The sequence below is a fragment of the Ctenopharyngodon idella genome, chromosome 22 (assembly GCF_019924925.1).
Source record: "Ctenopharyngodon idella isolate HZGC_01 chromosome 22, HZGC01, whole genome shotgun sequence".
NCBI classification, from domain to species: domain Eukaryota; kingdom Metazoa; phylum Chordata; class Actinopteri; order Cypriniformes; family Xenocyprididae; genus Ctenopharyngodon; species Ctenopharyngodon idella.
Window position 1 is genome coordinate 11,374,584 of NC_067241.1, and position 21,967 is coordinate 11,396,550.

Here is a 21,967-nt window from a genome sequence, read left to right on the forward strand (position 1 = left end):
AAAGAGTGAAGCAATCAGTCAAAATGTTCCTGTATTTTCCACCAGATGTCACTAAACATACATTATTTGTACAAAAATCACTTTTGACACATAATGTATGGTATTTTACAACTAGACACTTTTATAAAAGTGTGCCTGGGTATCATATCGAAAGTTCAGATTTAAAAAAAAAAAAAAAAAAAAAAAAAAGAGATTAGATATTTCTTATTTAAAGTCATAAAAATGAATTATAAAGTGATTTTACATTTACTAAAGTCTGAAAATGACTGGTTTGCTTTTTTGTTTCGTTCGGCAATTATACAAAACGCTCGAGTTTTACGTTCACAGGACAGTTTAGAGGGGTTCCAGTTGTTGCGTCACATCCAGGGGCCCCTGGGCACTCAGCTAGATGCTGGTGGGCGTGACGTCATGCCCGAAAGTTTGATACAATGCCCTCCATGTTTAGGGGAAGTTGAGTTCAACTGACAACAGCAACATGTGACGTACCGAAGACATGTAGATGATCAATGGAATTTATGCGTAATTGACGCAACCGTCTGGGAAGCGACGGCTCGATGAAACAGAGTTGGACCTGTAAAGTTTTTAGGTGAATGGTTCGTGTAACACCTAACTATAGAGCGCTCTGTTCTCCGATAGACAAGCGGGCTGCTTCGGGTGAAACGTGTATCGGAATTAGTTTTCACGGTGTTGTTTTTGGACTGCAAATATTGTTTCTTTCTATAATGAGGAACCCGCTGGATAGACGCTTTTAGGATTGTTCTTCAGCCCTTCTCGGACCTCCGTCGCCGGGCGAGAGTCGGGCATCGTCCTTTAGAGGAGTATCAGAATGGTAAAGCCCAAAGTGGGTCGGATGTTTCTGGCGACATGCGTCGGGTCGTTTTTCATTCTCATATTATACTTCCAGAACATCTCAAGATCAGGTGAGTCTTGCAAATAAAGTAGCGATGTCTAATTCACGATGGATTTGTTCATTTGAGTCGGATCTTTTAAATGAACAGGTTCACAAAATCGAACAATTTGTTCGCAAATCAGACCGAATCGGTTCGAACGTTTTTCAAATAATGACACCGACTCATTCAACCAAGAACCCGTCTCATTCTAACATGTATGATCAGGTGTCATTAGTTTGATGCATTAAATTGTATTTCAGTTTTATATTTTATTTGAACATGCAGAAACGCTTATCAATTGAGACATACATTTTAGTAGCATATTCTTCAGTGTAAATGCTAAATATAGCTAGCATATTTAGGTTCTAATTAAATTAGTTTGTTTTTATGAGGTGACTCTTGGCTGCAGTCAACAAATGAACTAGACACATTAATTACAATAAACCGTTTAGAGAAAATCTTAAATAATCATATATTCTGTTCACGTGGCTTTATTAAAATATTGTAACATATAAGCCAATTTAATTAGCAAACCTAACTGTTAGGTGTCTGTCATTTAGGCGTAAGCAGATCATACGGAAATGTACGAATGAGATCATACAAATTAGCCACGTAGTTGCTAATTGCCATGAGAGTGTGTTGGTGACATCCGTGTTTTAAGATGTCTACTGAAATTTAGTTTGAGATTGAGTAAAGACCGTAATATTCAGCTGCTACAATATAGTAGCCTATAATCATTTGTATTGGTGTAGGCTACTAATTCTTTGAATTGGAAAAAAAAATGGAAGTTAGATCCGTGCGTCTGTATCACCAACTTCTTCTAACAGGTCATGACCACATCCTAAATTCATTCTTTCAGTGATGAAATACACAGTTTTTTTTAGTGTTAACTGTGGGCAACGATGATTCAAATGCATTTTGACCTGTAGCTCCTCCCAGGTCTGGACATCCTAAATATCAGAGGTCAGTTACATCAAGGAAAGGTTGTTATTTTGCTTTGGTCTGATCAAGGTTATTAAATGTTGCTGTACATGTTGGTTAAAGATCTAGGTTGGTTGCTGAATTGTTGCTAGTTTAAGCCCCCAAAGGGCCAAATCCATGAAGAAACTAAAGTTGAACCTCTTTGTTTTGGTGTCCCAACTGTTTACAGTTATAGTTAGTTGCATTTAGCATATATCCCTGCTCTCCCAATTTTGTTTCTCAGTCCACCAGTTGACTGTTCAAACTAAGGCTTGGGGGGGGTAAAATTTACCTTGGTAAATGTCGGTCGCTGAACATTTCTATCATAAAACAGTTGTCAAATATTAAATGTTTTGCTACTTACATCTTACCACACCATCATTTACTGCGAAAACTAAAGTGTTGCATTGGAATTCACACTCGTCTTCTGTGAGCAGTAAGACTTAAAATGAATCAGTGAGATCTTAAGCAATGACCGTCTGATTGAAATAACGATTTAGTGCTTTGACCACTTCTGTTTGACAAGCTTAAGTAGATAAAGTTTTGATAACAGAGACATTCATGCCACATAATGGCAGTTCCTCTGACATACAAAAAAGGACATCAGACTGTCCTCAGAGTGACTGTTTAGAACAGCGAGCGAACAAAAAAGGCTGTTCAACCCCACTGGAAACAAAGCAGACAGAGAGAAAAACTACCCGTGGAATGTTTGGAAGGCCCCCACTGGGAGACTCTAGGGCATTCCAAAACCTTTTAAACCTTTCCCCTGATGCCTCCGAGAGGAACGGATAACCTTGAAGAAGGATAGCATGAGATTAGAGAAGAAGGGGGAATTAAAGGTCAGTGGCTTTGACTTTGTCCCAGAGTTTTGGGATATCACCACTGATTACTTGCATTCATGACAGAGTATGAAGCCCATCTGGGCAAAATCAGAAACAGTATGAAGTGGTGAAGTATATAACTACAAAATATATGCAGGTTATGGAAAGTCTCCTGTGAATTATGGATAATTAGAATCAGAATGAGCTTTATTCGCCAGGTGTGCACAAACACACAAGGAATTTGTTGTGGTTTTCTACAGGAGCTCTTGGTACACACATACATATGACATGAGAACAGAAAGAACATTTAAATAAGTAAACTAAGAAAATAAAATAAAAAATAATACTAATGTGGTATACATCTGGAACAGAAGACATACAGATTTGTATTGTATATACAGCAGGATGAAGAGAATATATATATATACGCACAGCTAATTTTTACTCTCAAGTACTAAAAGTGAATACTAAAACAGGGGTAACTGCTATGTTAGCTGTTTAAGCTGGAGATAGCGTTGGGGAAAAAACTGTTCTTATGTCTAGATGTTGTAGTGTACAGAGATCTGTAACGTCTGCCTGAGGACAGAAGTGCAAACAGGTTGTGTCCAGGGTGAGAGGGGTCTGTGATGATGTTACCTGCCCGTTTCTTCACTCTGGCGTTGTACAAGTCCTGAAGGTTGAGCAGGTGCATACCAATTATCCTTTCAGCTGTCCTAACAATCAGTTGCAGTCTTCTCATATCTGATTTGCTTGCTGACCCAAACCAAACAGTTATAGAAGTGCACAGAACTGACTCAATAACAGCTGAGTAAAACTGTATCAGCAGCAAGGGACTTTGAACATAACTTGGTAGTAATAGCTAATGTTTTTTTTTCTTGTTTTTTCGTTTTGCAAACAAAACCTCTTTCTCTTTGCCCATATAGAGCCAAGTTCAGACTGTTTTTGTGAAAATTTTATTATACAGCCAAGATTGCAAGGATTTGGCGTCGCCTTTTTTTCTTTTGTTTTTTTAAATTAAATGAATAATCCACTTCCCCTGACTAGATTAGGTTCCATTGAACCGTTCTTGTTTAGGCATGTTAGTACGCAGTTAAACAGCTTCTCAAAAATAGTTCAGGATTTGACCCTAAAAAGTTCTCCTGCCAGAGGCAAATTGCTTAACTATGGCAAAAGAACATCATGTGATCCTTCATTCGTCTCTCTTTAACAGGTGTTTGTAGATGTTCACACCTGCATTTTTGAAGACGCTGGGTCTCATTCACTTGCTCCACCGGATTAACATGTTTATGCACATAGAATTATTCTTATTTTCATTCAAATGTAGATGAATACAGGTTATTCTAAATGAGGAAACTTTTAAATAGGCTTAGAAAACTTATAAACTTGTATAATGCAAATTAATGTTCATGCTGTGCCTTACTTGCTTAAAGCTTTTCTTGTTTGGCTCATGGACAGATATTCGCTGAGCCACACCTCTTCAGTGATCACAGGGTCACACTTCACAGGAAGTTTGGCTATACAATATACCACTGTGTCCTCTAAGCTTTTGTCCTCCTAAATAGTAGTTCCAGTAAAAAGAGCTGATACAAGTGATCTTAAAAGTAGCTCTCTGTAGGGGTCTTGGCCTAAAACTTGCAGCAGCAATCAGTAATTACCTTAAAATGGCTTTTCTGTTTATGTATGTTTCTTCAAGAAACCACTTGGTAACTGTCCTCATGTGTTGGCGCATTTATTCTGTGATCAAGTTCGCAATAGGAAAGTTGTTTAATTATCGAATATTGAATTTCCCCTCATTCTTCTGCTGATATGCTTCTTTTTACCTGAAGCCAACATCAAGAAAACTTATCCAGCCAAAAGGCAACCGTTGAGGTACAACTAATTAAAGTTTAGTGGTTTGTCCATGAGAAACATATGGAGCTCCTTTCCTTTCTGTGCAGTAAGTGCTTGTGAGTCAGTGCACAGAACAGATACTCAGCTGGACCGTGGGTGAGCTTTTGTCAAAAGACCCTTTAACATTTCCAGTAATGTGAGGGTCAGTTCTTTGCCCTCAGCTCCATCACACCTACTGTGGGCAGTTTAATACTAAAATGATCTCTAAAATCTGTCCTTTTTAAAGTCCCAGATGGTTCTTGTTCTCCTCTGATAAACTTTAATATTGCATCTGCTGAACGTGCAGCAGTTTCATCGCTTATCTGACCACCATCAGTTACTGCTGCTCATGTTTACAGAGACAGTGCTGCTGACTTCGCCACACGCCATATTTCTTTTTGCTTGTTTAGTTTTACATAGACTGCTTAATCCCAGTCGAGCATTTTACTCAACTCCCTTACTGTTTGCTGTGGTAAAAAAGCATATGTAAGTGTAATGATAAAGTAGTTTTAGGTATCGTTGATGTTGTTTTCTTCATTGCAGCAATGAAATGGGTCACGACAGTCAACTAGTTGTCTGACAACCGACTAGACAACAAATTATACAGGGCTACAGGGTTCATTTGTTCATGGATAATTTGTTCCGAAGCATTTACATCGCATGCCTGAAAACATGAGCTCACTCTTTACCATCAAGCAAACCTCCAATGCTCTTACATTGGCCTATTGGAAAAGTTTATGAAGTCCATTACTCCAGAGGCCTAGAAGTGAAACTGTCTTTGATCCTTGAAAATTGAGTCACATTATGAAGTGATTGAAGGTCAAATTGGATTTTGGATTTGGATTTTCTCCAGTAATGCAGCCTAAATTGTTTCCTAAATTGTTTACATGTCTTTTACACATTTTACGCTCTAGTTGTAGTAAATTGGAGTGATTATGCTCACACAGGTTGGCGTCAGCCTTATCGATTTTGGAATAAATCACCTCAGGTGCTATAATCCAAGACTTTGGACTGAAAACCTGCATTTAACAACAGATTTGAAAGGGTTTTTCTCACAAAATTGAAAAGTAGGACATTTTTTACTCACCTTCATGTTGTTTCTAAACCTGTAGAGCTTTGATATCTTCTGCAAGAATGCACAAAAAATTATAAATTTCGAAGGATGTCTTAGTGTTTGTCCATGCAGTGAAAGTAAATTATTAGCTTTCATAATTATAGGCCTTTTTTTTTTTTTTCTTCAAAAACATCTTTTGTGTTCCGCTGAAGAAAGAAAGTCGTACAGTTTGAAACACTAGGGTGAGTAAATGACAGAATATTTCTTTTGGACTGAACTAACTCTTTGATTTAGATCCTATGTGCAAAGCATGATACAATTTACAGATAAACAAACTTTCAGCAGTTTAGAACAACTTTCTGACTGGATCCTACAAGCACATGTGTTTGGCATAGCGTCATCAGCCAATGCTGGTTTGTCTAAGCATTACATTACCCATAAAATGACATAACTCTGGGAGCCGTACTGCTCTACAGAGCCAAGTTTCCCAATAGACCTGTTTTATATTTTATGAGGAACTGTGCACAAGATGCATTTAATTTAACGTGCTGCCAGAGCATTGGTCAGTATCCCGCCAGCTCTCCCAATCCTTCGCTCTTCCTTTCAGACAGTCGAGACAGATTTTAAGCAGTCAGAGATTTGGATGGAATAAACAAATCATGCTAGGTGACTTGAACAGATTGTTTGATTGCCAAACCATGGCACTCGTTTGGATATAAGGTAATTCCTTGATGTAGAACAGCTTGAGGTTTGCAAGTTTGAAGTATCTTCTCTTTTGTTTTGATAATTTGCTCACGCTTCAGCACTGGGAAAAAGAAAAAGGCTGTGTCCTTTTAATAAATAAAGGGAAATTTCCAGCCTAAAGTGGAATTTGGGATTTGGGATGAACAGTCACGGCTCTATGTTAGTCAGGGTTAGAGTGACACCTTCACACAGAGGCACAGAGGAGAAAGAGAGAAGCACAGTCTTTCTTCACCTTTTCATATCATATGCATCTCTTTCTCTCTTCTCAGTTTCATCTATAGTTGTGAGAGTAAAGCCATTGCTATGAATGGAATACTGTACAGTACAGCATGCTGGGCCACTATGAGTGGACGTAACTCTATCCAAATCTCTTATTAAGCACATTCTTCATTCTGTAATGAATTTTGCTTTATGGCATATTAAGGCACCCACTGGAGTTTTACTTCCTCTAGTGTGCTTGGGGCAGAAAGGAAAATGATTGCTTTAGTCAGATAACTATTCACTTCTGCCCTAAGAACACTTTATGGTAAGTAAAACTCCTTTTTACAGAAACAGGTCTCTGTAGGTATTCATTAGAATTTTAGAATAAGCATTTTAGTATTTTTTTTGCACAGTAATTTAATCAAATCAGTAATTCTCAATCATGTTCTTTCTTGTTTAAAAATGCGTTTTTCATAGTTTAAAGGTAGGGTAGGCAATTTTTTGTTATACTGGTTGAAACTCTCTTCACATCCTGATAGCAATCATTAATAGAAGTGGTCTAAATATTAAAGTCCCCCTGTAGTCAATAATTTTATCCCTTAAAACTCATCTTTGATCACCAAAATTACATATTTAAATGTTTTTTCCTGTGAAAAAATGCCTTAAAATAGCTTGAATGTAACTCTACACCATTGCCTCATTGAATATACATGGCTCTATGAATATGATAATTAGCCCCGCCTCCACTCGCACGAGCTCAGACGAGATCCACTCGGTCAACTTACTGAGGTAAACGCTGCACAATCGTATCGCTTTTTACAACGTCGGACACATAACGGTAATTAATATAATTAGCGTTTTGCCTGACTACATTATCAAACAGCTAATAATGTGTTGCTAATGTTACACAAACCATGTTCACATTTACGAGTCAGACAGCTGCCTTCTAACAATCAGTATCCTTAGAAACACTTTGAACAACTCAGAATATCAGTGGAAAAAAGCATATAGTTCATCATAACATCGTAATATGCATCATACACCCGCCATATTGCTAAAACTACACGATTTTTCATATCAACAGAAAAATTTACCGGGATAACCTTCTTTTGAGACTCCCTTGTGCGGTGAGTTAATGATATGCTAAAGCCCCCAGGCACATTGACGTGACTGTTACAAGGTAGTTTGTGACATCAGAAACACCAGCGATTTCAAACCACAAGTTTGAGACTGTCTTTGGTTTACTGCAGTTTTAAAGAGAAAAAGCAATGGTGCCGACTTATTAATTTGCACATGGCTTGTCTTAAAGCATAAAACTTGATTTTCATCACAGGGGTACTTTAAAACATGTACATATATCTTCTGTGGACCAAAAAATATTCGTCCAATCATTACGTTCGGTCCTACCTGCCTGTCCACATATGTATTTCTATACCTCCACGCACCTGCTCGCGCACACATGACACGACATCAGCTCGTTCCGTAAGGCTATTCAGAGTTGTAGACAGACAGTCACTGAGCACCACAAACAAACAGCAGCCGCCTTTTACACTTCCTCCTGAACCAAAACAACAAGCTTATGCTGCATTCACGCCATGTCGTAATCGTAATTACGAGATGTCAACCCGTGACGTTCTACCCGGAGCTGTTCACGTCCTCAGACTCAGATATATGCGATTCTGTCAACACTATCAACGCCGAAATGAATCTGCAGCAGTCAGGTGGTACAAGTAAGAGCTCTGTAAGTTGTTTACTAGGGGTTGCACGATTACTGATTTCTGCTAGCCAATTTCTTATCAAAACAATACTCGAGTTACTCGACTACTCGTGGTTCATGCTACTGTAAATGAAAAGACATGAAATAGTTCTTATCAATAAATGTTTATTAATTCATAGCCTAATGCATCAATTATAATAAACTCTCAAAACATTATAATTATGACATTACATATTTTAATTTTCATGTAACAGAGTAAAGCCAAATAAAAACACGATAACCCGGTTTGCGTCAACAGTCGATGATCATGTATTGACGATAGCCAGAGATATTGTCAGAAGCATCAAATATTGGCAATATTAAGAGGATTTGGCATTTCCAAGTAATGTAGGCCTGTTACATTCTTCTAGTCTATTATTATTACTATTAGATTAGGCTACTTTTATTATTAAATCAATATTAAATTTGCCCCGCAATAATTTCATAGCGCATCACCACATAACTGACGTGCTGTAAGGATAATAAAAGATTAGGCTATTAGCTCATCTTTGAAAATGTTTTAAACATGGTTTTTTTTTTAGGTCTATTATACAATGAATTATAGGCCTATAATTAAAATTATTAATAGTCTATAATATTTCCTAACACTGACTGCAATCATGAATGAAAATTAAGAGCTACTTCAAGCACCGACTTAAAAAATAGGCTACAACCTAACACGAAATACTATTATTCTCATTTGTTGCACTATATACGGGCCACAAGAAAAATAATGGAATAAATTAAGACAGATACCGTTATCAGCATATTATGTTGAAATACGTTTCTGAGAGAATACGGTCCGTTAATGCAGCGTCAGGCAGCTGCGTCACTTTTTACTTTCACTTTGAATAGCCTACTGACTGACCGAGGTTAAGCTTTCACCGGCATAACTTTTGCGTAAAGTTTGCATGTTGCTTCTTGTGTGATATCCATTGGCTCCCCTTCTTGGTTTAAAATGGAAAGATTTACAATATTGTGATGTATCTCTCTCTTTTTAAATTCATTTATGCTTAATGCACGCTCGAGTAGTTGATTGTTTCCGACAGCGCTGACTAGTGGTTGAAGTAGTCGATCTCTCGACTACTCGACTAGTCTATGCAAGCCCTATTGTTTACGTTCATTATTATTGTAATGTTATGTGCTTTGAGACATGAGGTAATTTAATGTCGTCTCTTGTATCGTGACACTTTGCAGACTCTGCTGTGTGCGTTCATGTGTTTTGAAGGAGGCATGGCTTTGGAGAGTGTGCTGAAGGGAGGGTGGGATCTCATGCTTTCAAAGCTAACTTGCTATTGCTAGCCTCTCTGAAATTTCCTACTCTACCTTTAACTTTTCATAGCTTCCTCTATTTTGCAGTACCCAGAATTATGGGGTGCTTATTCAGAATGTCCACTTTTAATTGAACATTCATTCATATCCATGTCCAAAGATAATTCTAAATTGCGATTCAATTTTTTTTTTACTAAATAAAACTGGTTTTACAGACATTAAAAGAAGGGTCTGTCTGCGTGACTGTGGTTGAATATGACCCTTCACAATAGATAATGCTTTACAGTGAACTCTGTTAGAGAGCTACATAGGGCAATTTATCTGAAAACGCGTCAGAAGCATTAAGCAGCAGACGCATCTGTCAAAGCACTCTAGGGCAAGACGAGGTAAACTCTTATGCTTTTGTTTGAAGTGCTCATAAATATAAAGCATTCTCATGTTTCGGACAACTTGGATCATTTACCTTTTCCCGCAGCAGTTCACTCTGTGTCCTCCACTATTTTTTGTTTTGTCCATAGAAATGTTACTCACTACTGTAAAGTGACATGACCGACTGATGGTTTTCAAGCACAGCGCGCAGACGCAACTAATCAATAATGAAATTCGTTGTCGATTATTTTCATTATTGATGATCATCGATTTTATCGATTAGGTGTTGCGTCCCTAATAGGCTTGATGATGTATTGACTCATTTAAATGTTGTTCATTTTGGAAAAAAACAAAAGTGACAAATTCTCTCTATTTCAAATAAATGCTGTTCTTCTTCACTGTTTTCAACACTGATAATAATAAGAAATGTTTCTTGAGCACCAGATCAGCATATTAGAATGATTTCTGAAGGATCTCGTGACACTGAAGACTGCAGTAATGATGCTGAAAATTCAAATATATATATGTATATATTTTAAGTCATTATTTTATTTATTAAAAACGTCTTTCTAAAAATATTTTAAAAATTGTAATGACCACAAATATTTTGAATAGTAATGCTATTGCAACACTGACCACATTTTTGGTCAGTGTTGAGCTGCAGTATAATACATAAAGCACTAAGTATGAGCAGGTACAAAAGAGGACACTGACAAACTATATAGTAAAATGATGGAGAAAACAAGGCAAAACACAGAAGTTACTAAGTCAGTTTGATCTGCTTTTCTGTGGTGTTACATCTTCCTTTAATACTGGAAATTGCGTTCTTACAGCGTTTTCTGGGGGAAAATGCATGACTCAAAACATGCAGCACAGTTTTAATGCTCATTTTACATGAATAACTTAGCTTATGAAATGTCCTGATTTCAACATGACACTGGTTTCACTTCTGATGGGTTTTATGATACATACGATGCTTCCTTACATCACGATATCCAGGAAGCTTATGTTTCCATTGTAGTTTCAACCAGAGAAACATGATTCTCAAAGTCATTTGAATGTGCTTCCAATACCGCAGCCTAATTATATTTAGACTATAGGGGCGAGAGCACCAGCTGTGAAGACAATTGAGAAGATAAATCATTTGATTTCGGGAGTAAAACAAAAAAATCAGAAGTCACCGCATAGCACAAAAAACTCTCTCCACACGATGCCGAGCAGAATTAGATTAGTAAGCGAGCAGTTGCAGCACCGCAGGAGGGCTTCCTGCCCATTACCTTGCGAACTTTTGATAAAAGCCTGCTGATTTGTGTGTTGTCCTCTATAAACCCTCACAGGCCAACATAAATGGCCACAAGCCTGTGTAGCATTCCAGCAAACAACCTTTGTTGTTGCCGCCTGGCCTCAGTTGACTTGAGGAACCTCACTATAGTGCATACTAACAAGGTTAAAAAAGAGACCTCATTGTTAACCACCTTTAGAAGCCATTTAATGCTTTGTTTTCAACCAAGTAGCTTGTTTTGAGGAACTCATTTAGTATTTCTTTGGGTGATACTGTAGTCTTGTCATCATTTAATTTCATCTGTCTTTTTCTTCTAGCAAGAAAAAAAAAAGTCATAAGAGGAAGTTAGCTTGCACTCACGTCGTTCTGTGGTTGTGAATCAGACAGTCTCTAACAGTCTCTTGCACACACTTCCTTTTAAAAATGATTATCATCTGATGTTTATGATTACGAGTATCTTTGTGAAGACATATAGTTTTGCAATGGCAGCTCTAATATGATTGTACTGGGCACAGAAATCAAATTGGGGCTTTAAGTATCATTATATAGTTCCTTTTTATGACTTTGCACACCACCATTTAACAACTGCATCATCTGTTGTGAGGTCATGAATATGAGCTCTTATGGTGTTTGAAACAGATAGGAGTATTTTAAATAGCCTATTTTATATAAAATATTTTACATTGCTAACATACAAGGCTTTGCGCTAACATTTTTGTGACATTCACTCAGCAGGTCTAATGTATTTGCTGAAAGGCAGACGTCATTGAGTGGGGGCTAATCATCTGGCGAATTATGCAATCAGGAATTTTAATTAAGGTATATGACTAGATGCTCCTGGAAGGTTACCAAGCAACATCTTCATGACTGAATTAATTAATATTCACATGCCTAAATTTTGCAGCCTAATTATACAGGGCTTATAAGTGAACTAGCTTTTCAGGCTATGATTTAACTAGATGTTAACTTGTTTAGAGTACCTGTTGACATGCTGTTTGATATTTAGAAACCAGATCACTTCCATTATAAACAAGAGAAGCATTTCACTTTGCAAATATTGCATGGTCACTCTTTTACTACACCGTAAAACCCGATACGTTCGGAATACTCAAAACATTTAAGTAAACAACTCAAAGATTATTTTAGTAGAACTTAAAAAAAAATCGTACTACACAAACTCGCTAATTACAATTTAATTGAAATACTGAATAAACTGACACATAATCTTCGTTTAAATGTTAGTTAGCAATAGCACACTAGTATGTGCTAATGTAACCATCAAAAAGACTATCACTATTTACTTCAATGAACTGTTAACCAACATGCAGTGTATATAGCCTTGAAATTTCACAGCCCAATTTCGACCTAACCACAGGCACTACTCTTCACAACAATGGTAACCCGACAAAACTTCAACATCACAGAAACACCTTTAAATACCAAAATAACAGAATATTAAACAATAACACATTTTCCCCTGTGTTAGGCCCCATTTACGCTAGTGCATTTTTGTTTTAAAAAAAGCATTTTAAAATGAAAACGATCCTCGTCTACACTGGCGTTTCCACAGCGTTTCAGAAACGATCTCCGTCTATACTACACGGCTGAAAACGCATGTCACGTGACCATTCATGCACACTGCATGTGTGTACAAGTGTAAACAGTTGCCTCTGCGCACGAAGGCAGCTGCAGTATTAAAAAAAATTGCCATTTAACCGCACAATGGATGCTAAAAATGACAACAAAGCCAGCAAAGATTGCAGTTCAGTCTCTATGTTTTTGTTTACACAGTTGTCAAGGATACGCAGAGCGAATGTGGCCAGCCACGCCATCATTTTAAAAAGTCTCTGTTTTGGTCCGTTTATACTGAAATGCAATCCATATGTTTTCAAACTAAAACAGGGTCTGCAGCTTTTCGAAAGTCTCAGTTTTGAATTGAATTGAGTTGTTTGAGATTTGAAAACGCCGGCGTAGTGTAAACGACAGGCGTAACCATAGCAAAAGTTATGGGTTTTAAAACGAAAACGCACTAGTGTAAACGGGGCCGTTTACACGACACTGTTTTCAACTAAAAAAAACTTTTTATGCATTTTTATGCGTTTTCTCCGTGTAAACAACAAAAACGTGAATCTCTGAAAACGATGACGTCATGCATACGCGCATTAAGCCTGGAACACACCAAGCCGATGTCGACAAACTAATGGCGACGAAAGCAGACTGCGGGGTTGGCTCACGTCGGCTGCATCTGGGTCCAAAGTTGTAAGAAGAAATGCCTTTCGTACCAGCAGGTGGCAGTAGCTGAACAGCCAATCAGAATGATCAGATGGCCCGACTGAACAACGAGCTCCGACGCCGATTCAACATGTCAAATCGGCTGAAAAAAGCCGACGAGGACCAACTTCAGCCGACGGAGCGGAACACACTAAGAAAACTTAGTCGGCCGACGAACATGTTCAGTCTATAGTGTTTCATTGCCATCTAATGGCCTGCCAGCAGAATACAGCGTTTTTAGTCATTTTCACGGATTCGTATGAATGGGGATAATTTTGACAATGGTGTCGTCTGTACACAGAAAACTCAAAGGAAAAACTTCTCCGTTTTAAGCATATCGTTGCCGTGTAAACGTACCCTTAATCTTGTGCAAAAACACACAAAATAACACTCAATTTCAACATTTATTCTCCTTACACAGTGTGACGCAAAGCATGCTGGGAACTTAAAATCTGCTGCAACTCAGTTGAACGGATTCTTCTGATAATGTCGGTTAGAGCAACGACGTGATGTGGATGACGTCCCTTTATGTCGCTCAGTAAACTTAAAAATAAGGGTTTACTCAAATGTTAAGCTACACAAAAATAAAACTAAACTCCTCGTTCAAAAATTTTAATTGTTTTAAGTTGCATCAGTGATTTAACAGACTTTAATTGCAGCATACTCAATCTTTAAAAGTTAGTAGTACTGTTCAGGTTTGCAGTGTATACGTGTAAAATAAAGAATTAAAGCTGCTAGTTTTCACTGCAGAACTTACATATGTGTTTTGTTGAATTTGCAGTTCATATATCTATCTGTCTGTTTGAATAATGAGTATATGTAAAATCTGGGGAAGCCATCAGTGCCTGCTTTCATAGCACAATTTTTCATCTGTATATGTACTCAACCCCCCTCCCCATTTCCTTCTTTCTGCCTCTTCCATGTTATATCATGGGTTTTCTTCTTCCATTTTCCATTTGATCCTCATAATCCTTTTTTTTATAGGTCTTTTGGCACTTTCCATGAATATGGTATAAATTGGTGTCCCACTATTTCTTTTTAATCATTAGAGGTACAGGTTTTGTTTTAATTTTTTTACTTAATTTAAATTTAGTTGGCTTAATGTATTATTTATCAGTGTCCCACATTACTATATTTTACTTTACTTTTTTTAAACATAAATCTGTTTTAGAATCATTTTTTTTTAAAATTTTTTCTTATTTCATGTTATTTATAAAAATAGTTCAAGGTTGCAAAAATTACATACATCATTGTTAAAATTTTTTTTACATCATTTTTGTCCCCCCTGAGATTTACGATCAGCATTTTCTTAAGGGTTAAACATTTCCTTTCACTGACCATTTATTGAATTTTTTTTTTTTTTTTTAAACCTATTCATGGAAAGTGCCTTTTCTCTTTTTACCATGGTTGCTTACCCCTCTACTCTCTCTCTCTCAGTGTCCAGACTTGCTAGCTTGCGCTTTCTTTCTCTGAGCATTTAAAGTATCCCTTTGACTTAGCTGGCACATGTGCAAAACCAATCACTTACGTTAGCGGCAAGGGCCCCAACACAGACTGAAGGAGTGTGTGTGTGTGTGTGATGGGTGGGAAGGGGAGTAAGGGGGGAAGTGGCTTGGACTGAAGAGAACAGACTGTTCCTATAGAGAATGCAAATGTGAAGGAGGAATTTTATGGCTGATCAGCTAGGTGCAGGAGTCAGAGAAGGCAGTAATTGTGCACCAGCCTGATCCCCACTGCTCCCCATATGCCCAACTCTAATCAGCTCATAACTCTAACAGCTCTAATCTTTTATTGCTCAATAACTTGATCATTCAGACCAAGCACTTTGATCTCTGCTCTCGCAACACAAGGTCACGAGTCCCTTAACCCCTAAGAAACTCTTTCTGAGGAAAATGTAAGTGATGCTTGAACATGCAAAACAAAAGAATGCAGGGATCTTGTGGGTGGCTGCCATTTGGCTTTTTTTGGGTCAGTCATGGCCTAATGATTACAAAGTCAGAATAGTAACCTGAAGGTTGCGGGTTCGATTCTCAATACCGGCAGAAAATGACTGAGGTGCCCTTGAGCAAGGCACCTAACCCCCAATCACTCTCCGGGCGCCACAGCACAAATGGCTGCCTACTGCTCCAGGTTTTTGTATCCACGGTTTGCAGTGTGTGTGTGTTCCCTACTCATGCTCCTAATGTGTGTGCACTAATTTGGATGGGTAAAATACAGAGGACAAATTTCGAGTATGGGTTACTATACTTGGCCTTCACATGTCACTTTCACTTTTAGTATGTTATGTGGTTTCTATGATCTTTTGGGTGGTTGCTTAAAAAGTCTGCATGTTCCTCTGAAATCAGTTACTGTACCCGTTGTATTGTGTATATATGTATATGTTTAGCTTTTGGAGACGTTATCTTTGTTACCATTTCTCATCTTTTGCTTTTGTTTTGTGCTTGTAGCTTCTGAACAGATTTCGGGCCAGAACACTTTCCCAGTTAAATCAGGAAGAAGTCCTTTGCAGACACTACAAGAAAATGACCAGGTATGTATTTTTGCAGCTGAAATCATAAAAAATGTTGTTGACTAATAATTATTAAATAAGTTATAAAATTATTAAATAAGACAAAGTTAACTTGATAATACTTTTGAAAGCAAATTTGAAGAGTAAATTATATGATTTCGGTGGATAGCGCTGATTAACAGAGGACGGGATGCATTCCTCGAGCCCATGTTGTTGAAGGGACAGATTTTAACAGCAGTGGAAGTCGAATTACTAAAATAACAACCTCACATTCCTAGAGCAGCTCAATATACATCCTAACACCTTATTCATGCCATCATCTTATAAAGACACATGCAAACTAACTGACAAAAACAAAATTATATGCATTACAACTATGTCAGTGTAGATTCTGCACTAAAGGGGCAAGCAGAATTTTATATTTAAACATAATTTTAAAAGATGTTTTTGTCTGCTTTACATAGTAAAAAAAGAGTTTGTTTCAAAGGTAAATTTTTTTTAATGCAATTATTATGTAAATTATTAATTTTTTACTCATCGTCATTCTTTTGAAGCCATGCAATAGTCTTGGGTCTTTACAAGCACTGTTCATTGTGTAACTTTATCGAATGGAAAACAAACAAAATCTGCTAAACATCTGCTCTTTTTACGGACAAAATAAAGTCACATTGATTTGGAATGGCATGATGTCTGAGGAAATGATGACAGATTTTTCATTTTTGGGCGAACTATGCCTTTAAAGGTCTGAGTGGATAATCTAGATAAGGTCCTTCCAGTTGAATCACTACCAGCTCATGAAATCCTATTATATTCTTTTTATCAAACCCATCTGTGGATCATCCCCCAGGCAAAACCGTTACCTTCTCATAACAGCCATGTGCCTCACGGTTTCACAAGAACTTCCCTCAAACACAGCAACTGTCTTATCATATAAAGTCACACAAATACGTGTGTAGGCAATTTGTGGTTTTCATAATTGCACAGTTAAGTAATCTTGCGTTCGGTTTTAGAAGGAAAGATTTTCTGTTTTAAAGCAATAGTTAACCCAAAAATGAAATTCAGTTCTGAACCCTTTTGACTTTCTTTTTTGTGGGTCAAATGGTGACTTTTTCCTTTTTTATTCTATTTCCTTTTATACCACTCTTTCCTGTCCTCCAGCTGGAGCAGTCCGCAGTGCAGGCCACTCTGCAGGGTCGAAGGGAACTCCTGGAGGAAACCTGTCGCACCCACACCCGCAAAAGGCGCGTACTCGGCCCAGAGGACCTCCGCCACCTCATAGTGGACGATAAACACAAGTTACTATATTGCTATGTCCCCAAAGTGGCATGCACCAACTGGAAGCGTGTAATGATGGTGCTAACAGGCAACGGGCGCTACCGCGAACCGCTGGCTATTCCTGCCAACGAGGCTCACGTAGCGGGCAACCTGCGTTCGCTCTCGGAGTACTCCACGGCCGAGATCAACAAGCGTCTGCGCACATATCTGAAGTTCGTCTTTGTGCGCGAACCCTTCGAGAGACTCGTCTCGGCCTATCGTAACAAGTTCACCCGTAGCTACAACACGGCCTTTCATAAACGCTACGGGACCAAAATCATCCAGAGGCATCGTGCGGACCCCCAGGCTGAAGCTCTGGAAAAAGGCAACGACGTCTCCTTCAAGGAGTTTGTGTATTATTTAGTAGACCCTCAGACTCAGAGAGAGGAACCGTTTAATGAGCACTGGGAAAGGGTTCACTCGCTTTGCCACCCTTGCCTGATCCATTACGACGTGGTGGGCAAGTACGAGACTCTTGCGCAAGATTCACGGTACATCCTGAAGTTAGCAGGTGCCGAAGGAGAGGTGAAATTCCCAGCCACCTCCAAGAGCACCAGGACCACGGGCGACATGGCTGCCAAGTTCTTTGACAACATCAGTCCATTTTACCAGAAGAAACTCTTCAATCTTTACCGAATGGACTTCTTGCTTTTTAACTACTCTGTGCCGGGATACTTGAAGTTGAGATGAGAGTTTGAGCGTGTCTCAACTGATCCCAAATCTTGCGCACATGTCTTGCGGACACAGACGTTTGAATTTCGCTCGTGTCTGAATTGGAGTGAACTGCCTGGGGGAACCTATAGAGGAAGCGCCTTGAAATGGCATAGCCCTCGCTCCCTTGAAGCCAAATTCAGCACTGTGAACGGATTACTGCTGGCAGGGGTGTTGCATCCCATCCCAAAAGTTCACGAAATACTGTCTGTAATTCCTTTGGCTTTGGTAACTTTTGACCGAGCTCCAAATATGTGCCTTTGTCCTTCTGAATGTTGATAAGTGAAGCGGGATTCTTCATCAACGGACAAATGCTATGAATGTTTCAACTTCTCTTTTAATCTTCACCACCCAAAATGATATTTATAGTATTGCTTACATAGCATATTTATTGCGGATTTTATTCTTGAACTGGAACCAGCAGAGCCTTGACGTTAATCTCGAAGAGATTTCTTGCGGATGATCTCAAAGCCTCCTTTCTAAAATTCCCTGGATATGATTTCAGACCATAACCTTACTCCCGATCACAAAGGTAGTTTCCAAGTCTGAATGTAACAAACCATCAACTTTTTCAATCAGATAGCTGGGCATATATTGGAGAGTCAAGGGTAAGGGATGAATTTAGACTTCTCTTGCAGTTGCAAACTGGACAAGGCTGTCTACCTTGGCCGGTTTAGCTAATCTGGAATGAAACAGTGTTCTCACAGAGTCACCCCTTTATTTAGCATGCAACGGGCTGGGTAAACAGTGCATAGCTGTGGTCGGGGAAAGGTAGACCCTCATCAGTGCGCCTTTTGTTGAGCTATGGATGCAGGGTGAGGTGCAAACTACCCACTGGGCATTGCAGGTCAAACATCAGCATGATCCTGGGAGGAAACACTCATCTTATGAATTCGTAATAAGGGTTGAAGTGCAATAAAGGTTTTTAGTGAGGTACCAGTATGTGTTTGAGTCAGCAGAACATTTTCTATCCCTTCCAACTCCTAAAGTGAGAGAAAATCAACCTCTTGTGTCTGTGCACTACAGTACAGTTTAAAGTCCTGCTATAGGTTTCACGACTTTATGAAATGTTCTTGTGGTTCATTAGCACTTGGTTGAAACTGCCTTTAATAATTTGGATTTTTTTTTTTTTTTTGTCTGTGGAAATGGCTAATCTATGGAAGCTTGTTTCCGCCACTAAATAAAAAATAAAAAAGGCAATTCTGACTTTTCTCGCAATTCTGACTTTATATCACGCAATTCTGACTTTATATCATGCAGTTCTGATTATATCACGCAATTCTGACTTTATATCTCTCAATTGTATTTACATCTCGCAATTCTGAGAAAAAAAAGTCAGAATTGTGAGATAAAAAGTCGCCTTTTTTAATTAAAATTTAAAAATATATTTTTTTTATTTCATGGCGTGAACAAGCTTCCATACTAATGACTAATTTTTATGGTTGAAATTAGGGATGCACCGATACCATTTTTTGACCGAGTACGAGTACCGATACTTTTTTTTTTTTTTTCTAGTTCTCGCCGATACCGGTACCGATGCCTATATATTTATTAATTTCTCTCTCTCTCTCTCTCTTTTTTTTTTTTGATGTTGCAGTTTTCCAAGCACAGAAAGACTAATAAATGTAGGGCAGCTTCTTTATTATTACTCTAATTAAAAAAGTAGTCATTTTTATGTGCTTGTCACAAACTTAAAGAACAAAAATTTCACAGTGTCCAATAACCTTCAAAGGGCATAATTACCAATATATATATAACTGTTGTTATATAAAAAGAAATTTACAAACAAATTATAAACAATACAACAAATACTATAGAGATACAAATTAAATCAACTTGTTTTTCAGATACAGTAGGTTTATTTAACTACATTTTCATACATTTTATTTACATACATTTAACATATTTTGTTGTTTTATTAACATTAATGACAAATATAGGCTACGGTCCCTTTAAGATCGAATCCATGGACACTGACACATATCCTGTTTTCACCTAAATGTTTACATCCACTTAAGCCATAACCGACTGTGTTTACGTGAGATAATCCACACAATGGACATTTTGACAACTATGTGTGCATTCAGGCGCAAGGAGAACTGATCGCGCGCGCGAGAGAGCGCGCTTCTGGTCTGTGTCGTTCAGCGCGATTCCTCCTATCCCGCCTTCACTAATCGATAACGAATTGTGATTGAAAGCATGCAGTTCGCAATGTGTGTGTTGTCATCATTAATTTTGAAGTATTTCCACAACTCTGAGGTTGACATTGTTTCTGCTGCTGCCGCCGGTGTCTCTGTGCACGGGAAATTCTGTCTGTTACGTCACGTGAGGTATCGGTCTTTGGTATCGGGGGTATTTTTACGAGTACAAGTACATGAGCTTGGTATCGGGCTCTGGTATCGGTATCGGTGCATCTCTAGTTGAAATGATGATGAAATCTTTAGAGAAAGGGTGAGAATGAGTCTGAGTAATATCTAGCCGACAGGCAGACATGTCCTGGTGCACAGTGGGTACCTTGTGTGCCACATTACCTAACAAAATTGTTCTTGGAAATGTTTTGTTGGAAAATATTTTTGATCTAGCTAGTTAGTCACTATTTCACTGTTGAACTGGAATCTTCCAGAATTTCCTTAAGGACAAAGACATCTGCAGTTCTGCTCATAAGTTTTCATACCCCTTGTATGTAAATACATTAAGAACCAGTGGGTGTAAACTTTTTGAATTGGATGATTGGGGTAAATTGTATTTATTTTGTCTTCAGGGAAACATGTATATATCTCATGTAGCTTCTGAAAGGGCAGTGCTAAAAAAAAAAAAAAGATCTTTAAACAAATCTAATGCATTGTGTTGCCATCTTTAGCATCAGTGACTATTTTCACCTTCACTTAATATTCTCTACGAGTCCCTCAGTTGTCCTCAGTATAAGATGGATTTGGATACAGTCACTGTTGAAAAGGGTTTAAAAATGCATAAGATAATAGAAAACCAAAGAATGTGAGGAACCTGGAGGATTTTTCTGAAGAACAGTGCTTAGTTTAACTGCAAACAAAGGAGTCATGAACAGCTATCATAAAACATGAATCTTAATATTTTGTGTTGTTACCTGGATGATTAATGATTTAAGAGTATTTCAACTTTTGAACTGGTTCATTTGTGTAAATTCTGTTATTATTTTGTCTTGTGGACTACATGTCAAAATCTGTTATGTAAAACAGCTTATTCAGGACAGTACTAAATAAATGATAGCATGATCCCTCTTAATATTATTAACATTTGCATCTTCTGCAAGGTATATGTAAACTTATGAGCAGAGCTGTATATGTCTAGGATTATAACACATTTCAACAGATGATATATCTCATCATTTGAAGAGGAACGTCACGTCTTGAGTGTAAAGTTACAGGAGTCCCAATGCATTTGTTCTGTCAAAATGTAATTATTCTGATGTAAAACCTTGAATGTATTGTAGGTTGATTCATATGAGAAAATGTGAGTGTAGGAAAGCCTTTCACTGTATGAGCTGAGCTGTTGAGAGTGTGGCAACAGTATGTGCCATTTGTGATGTAACTAACAGTTTGCACATGTTTTGAAAGCTTGTGGGCATACATGTGCTGCAAAACTGTGAATGTCAGTGTGCACTAGCCAGTATGGAGTCTTGCTTTGAAGGGTAAATAAATTTGTTTTTAATTGTATTTTTGTTTTTCAGTGGACAACAGGGAATATGTCAACCAATTGTGACCATTTCAATTATAGTGTTAAGGTAAACTGCCTCTGGTACGACAGTGAAACTTTTTCTGGACAAAATAAATATGTAATTTTTTTTTTACTGTTTTAGGGACCACAACACTCAAACTGTAAAAGAATCATGTGATTAAGGTTAATTATCATTCAGATGACGATATTACAAAGGTGTGCTGAATAAAACTGCCACATCAACAATATGA

At 37.9% G+C, this 21,967-nt stretch overlaps 1 protein-coding gene across 1 annotated transcript; it reads left to right on the top strand.

The window, feature by feature from the left end:
- The first annotated feature begins 357 nt into the window (after positions 1-357).
- si:ch211-236h17.3 (carbohydrate sulfotransferase 11) lies at positions 358-21,964 on the top strand. Its single transcript, XM_051881082.1, has 3 exons — positions 358-920; positions 15,937-16,019; positions 17,157-21,964. Exons 1-3 carry the CDS (start codon positions 827-829, stop codon positions 18,000-18,002), a joined length of 1,023 nt encoding a protein of 340 aa, XP_051737042.1. The 5' UTR covers positions 358-826; the 3' UTR covers positions 18,003-21,964.
- Positions 21,965-21,967: the final 3 nt, after the last annotated feature.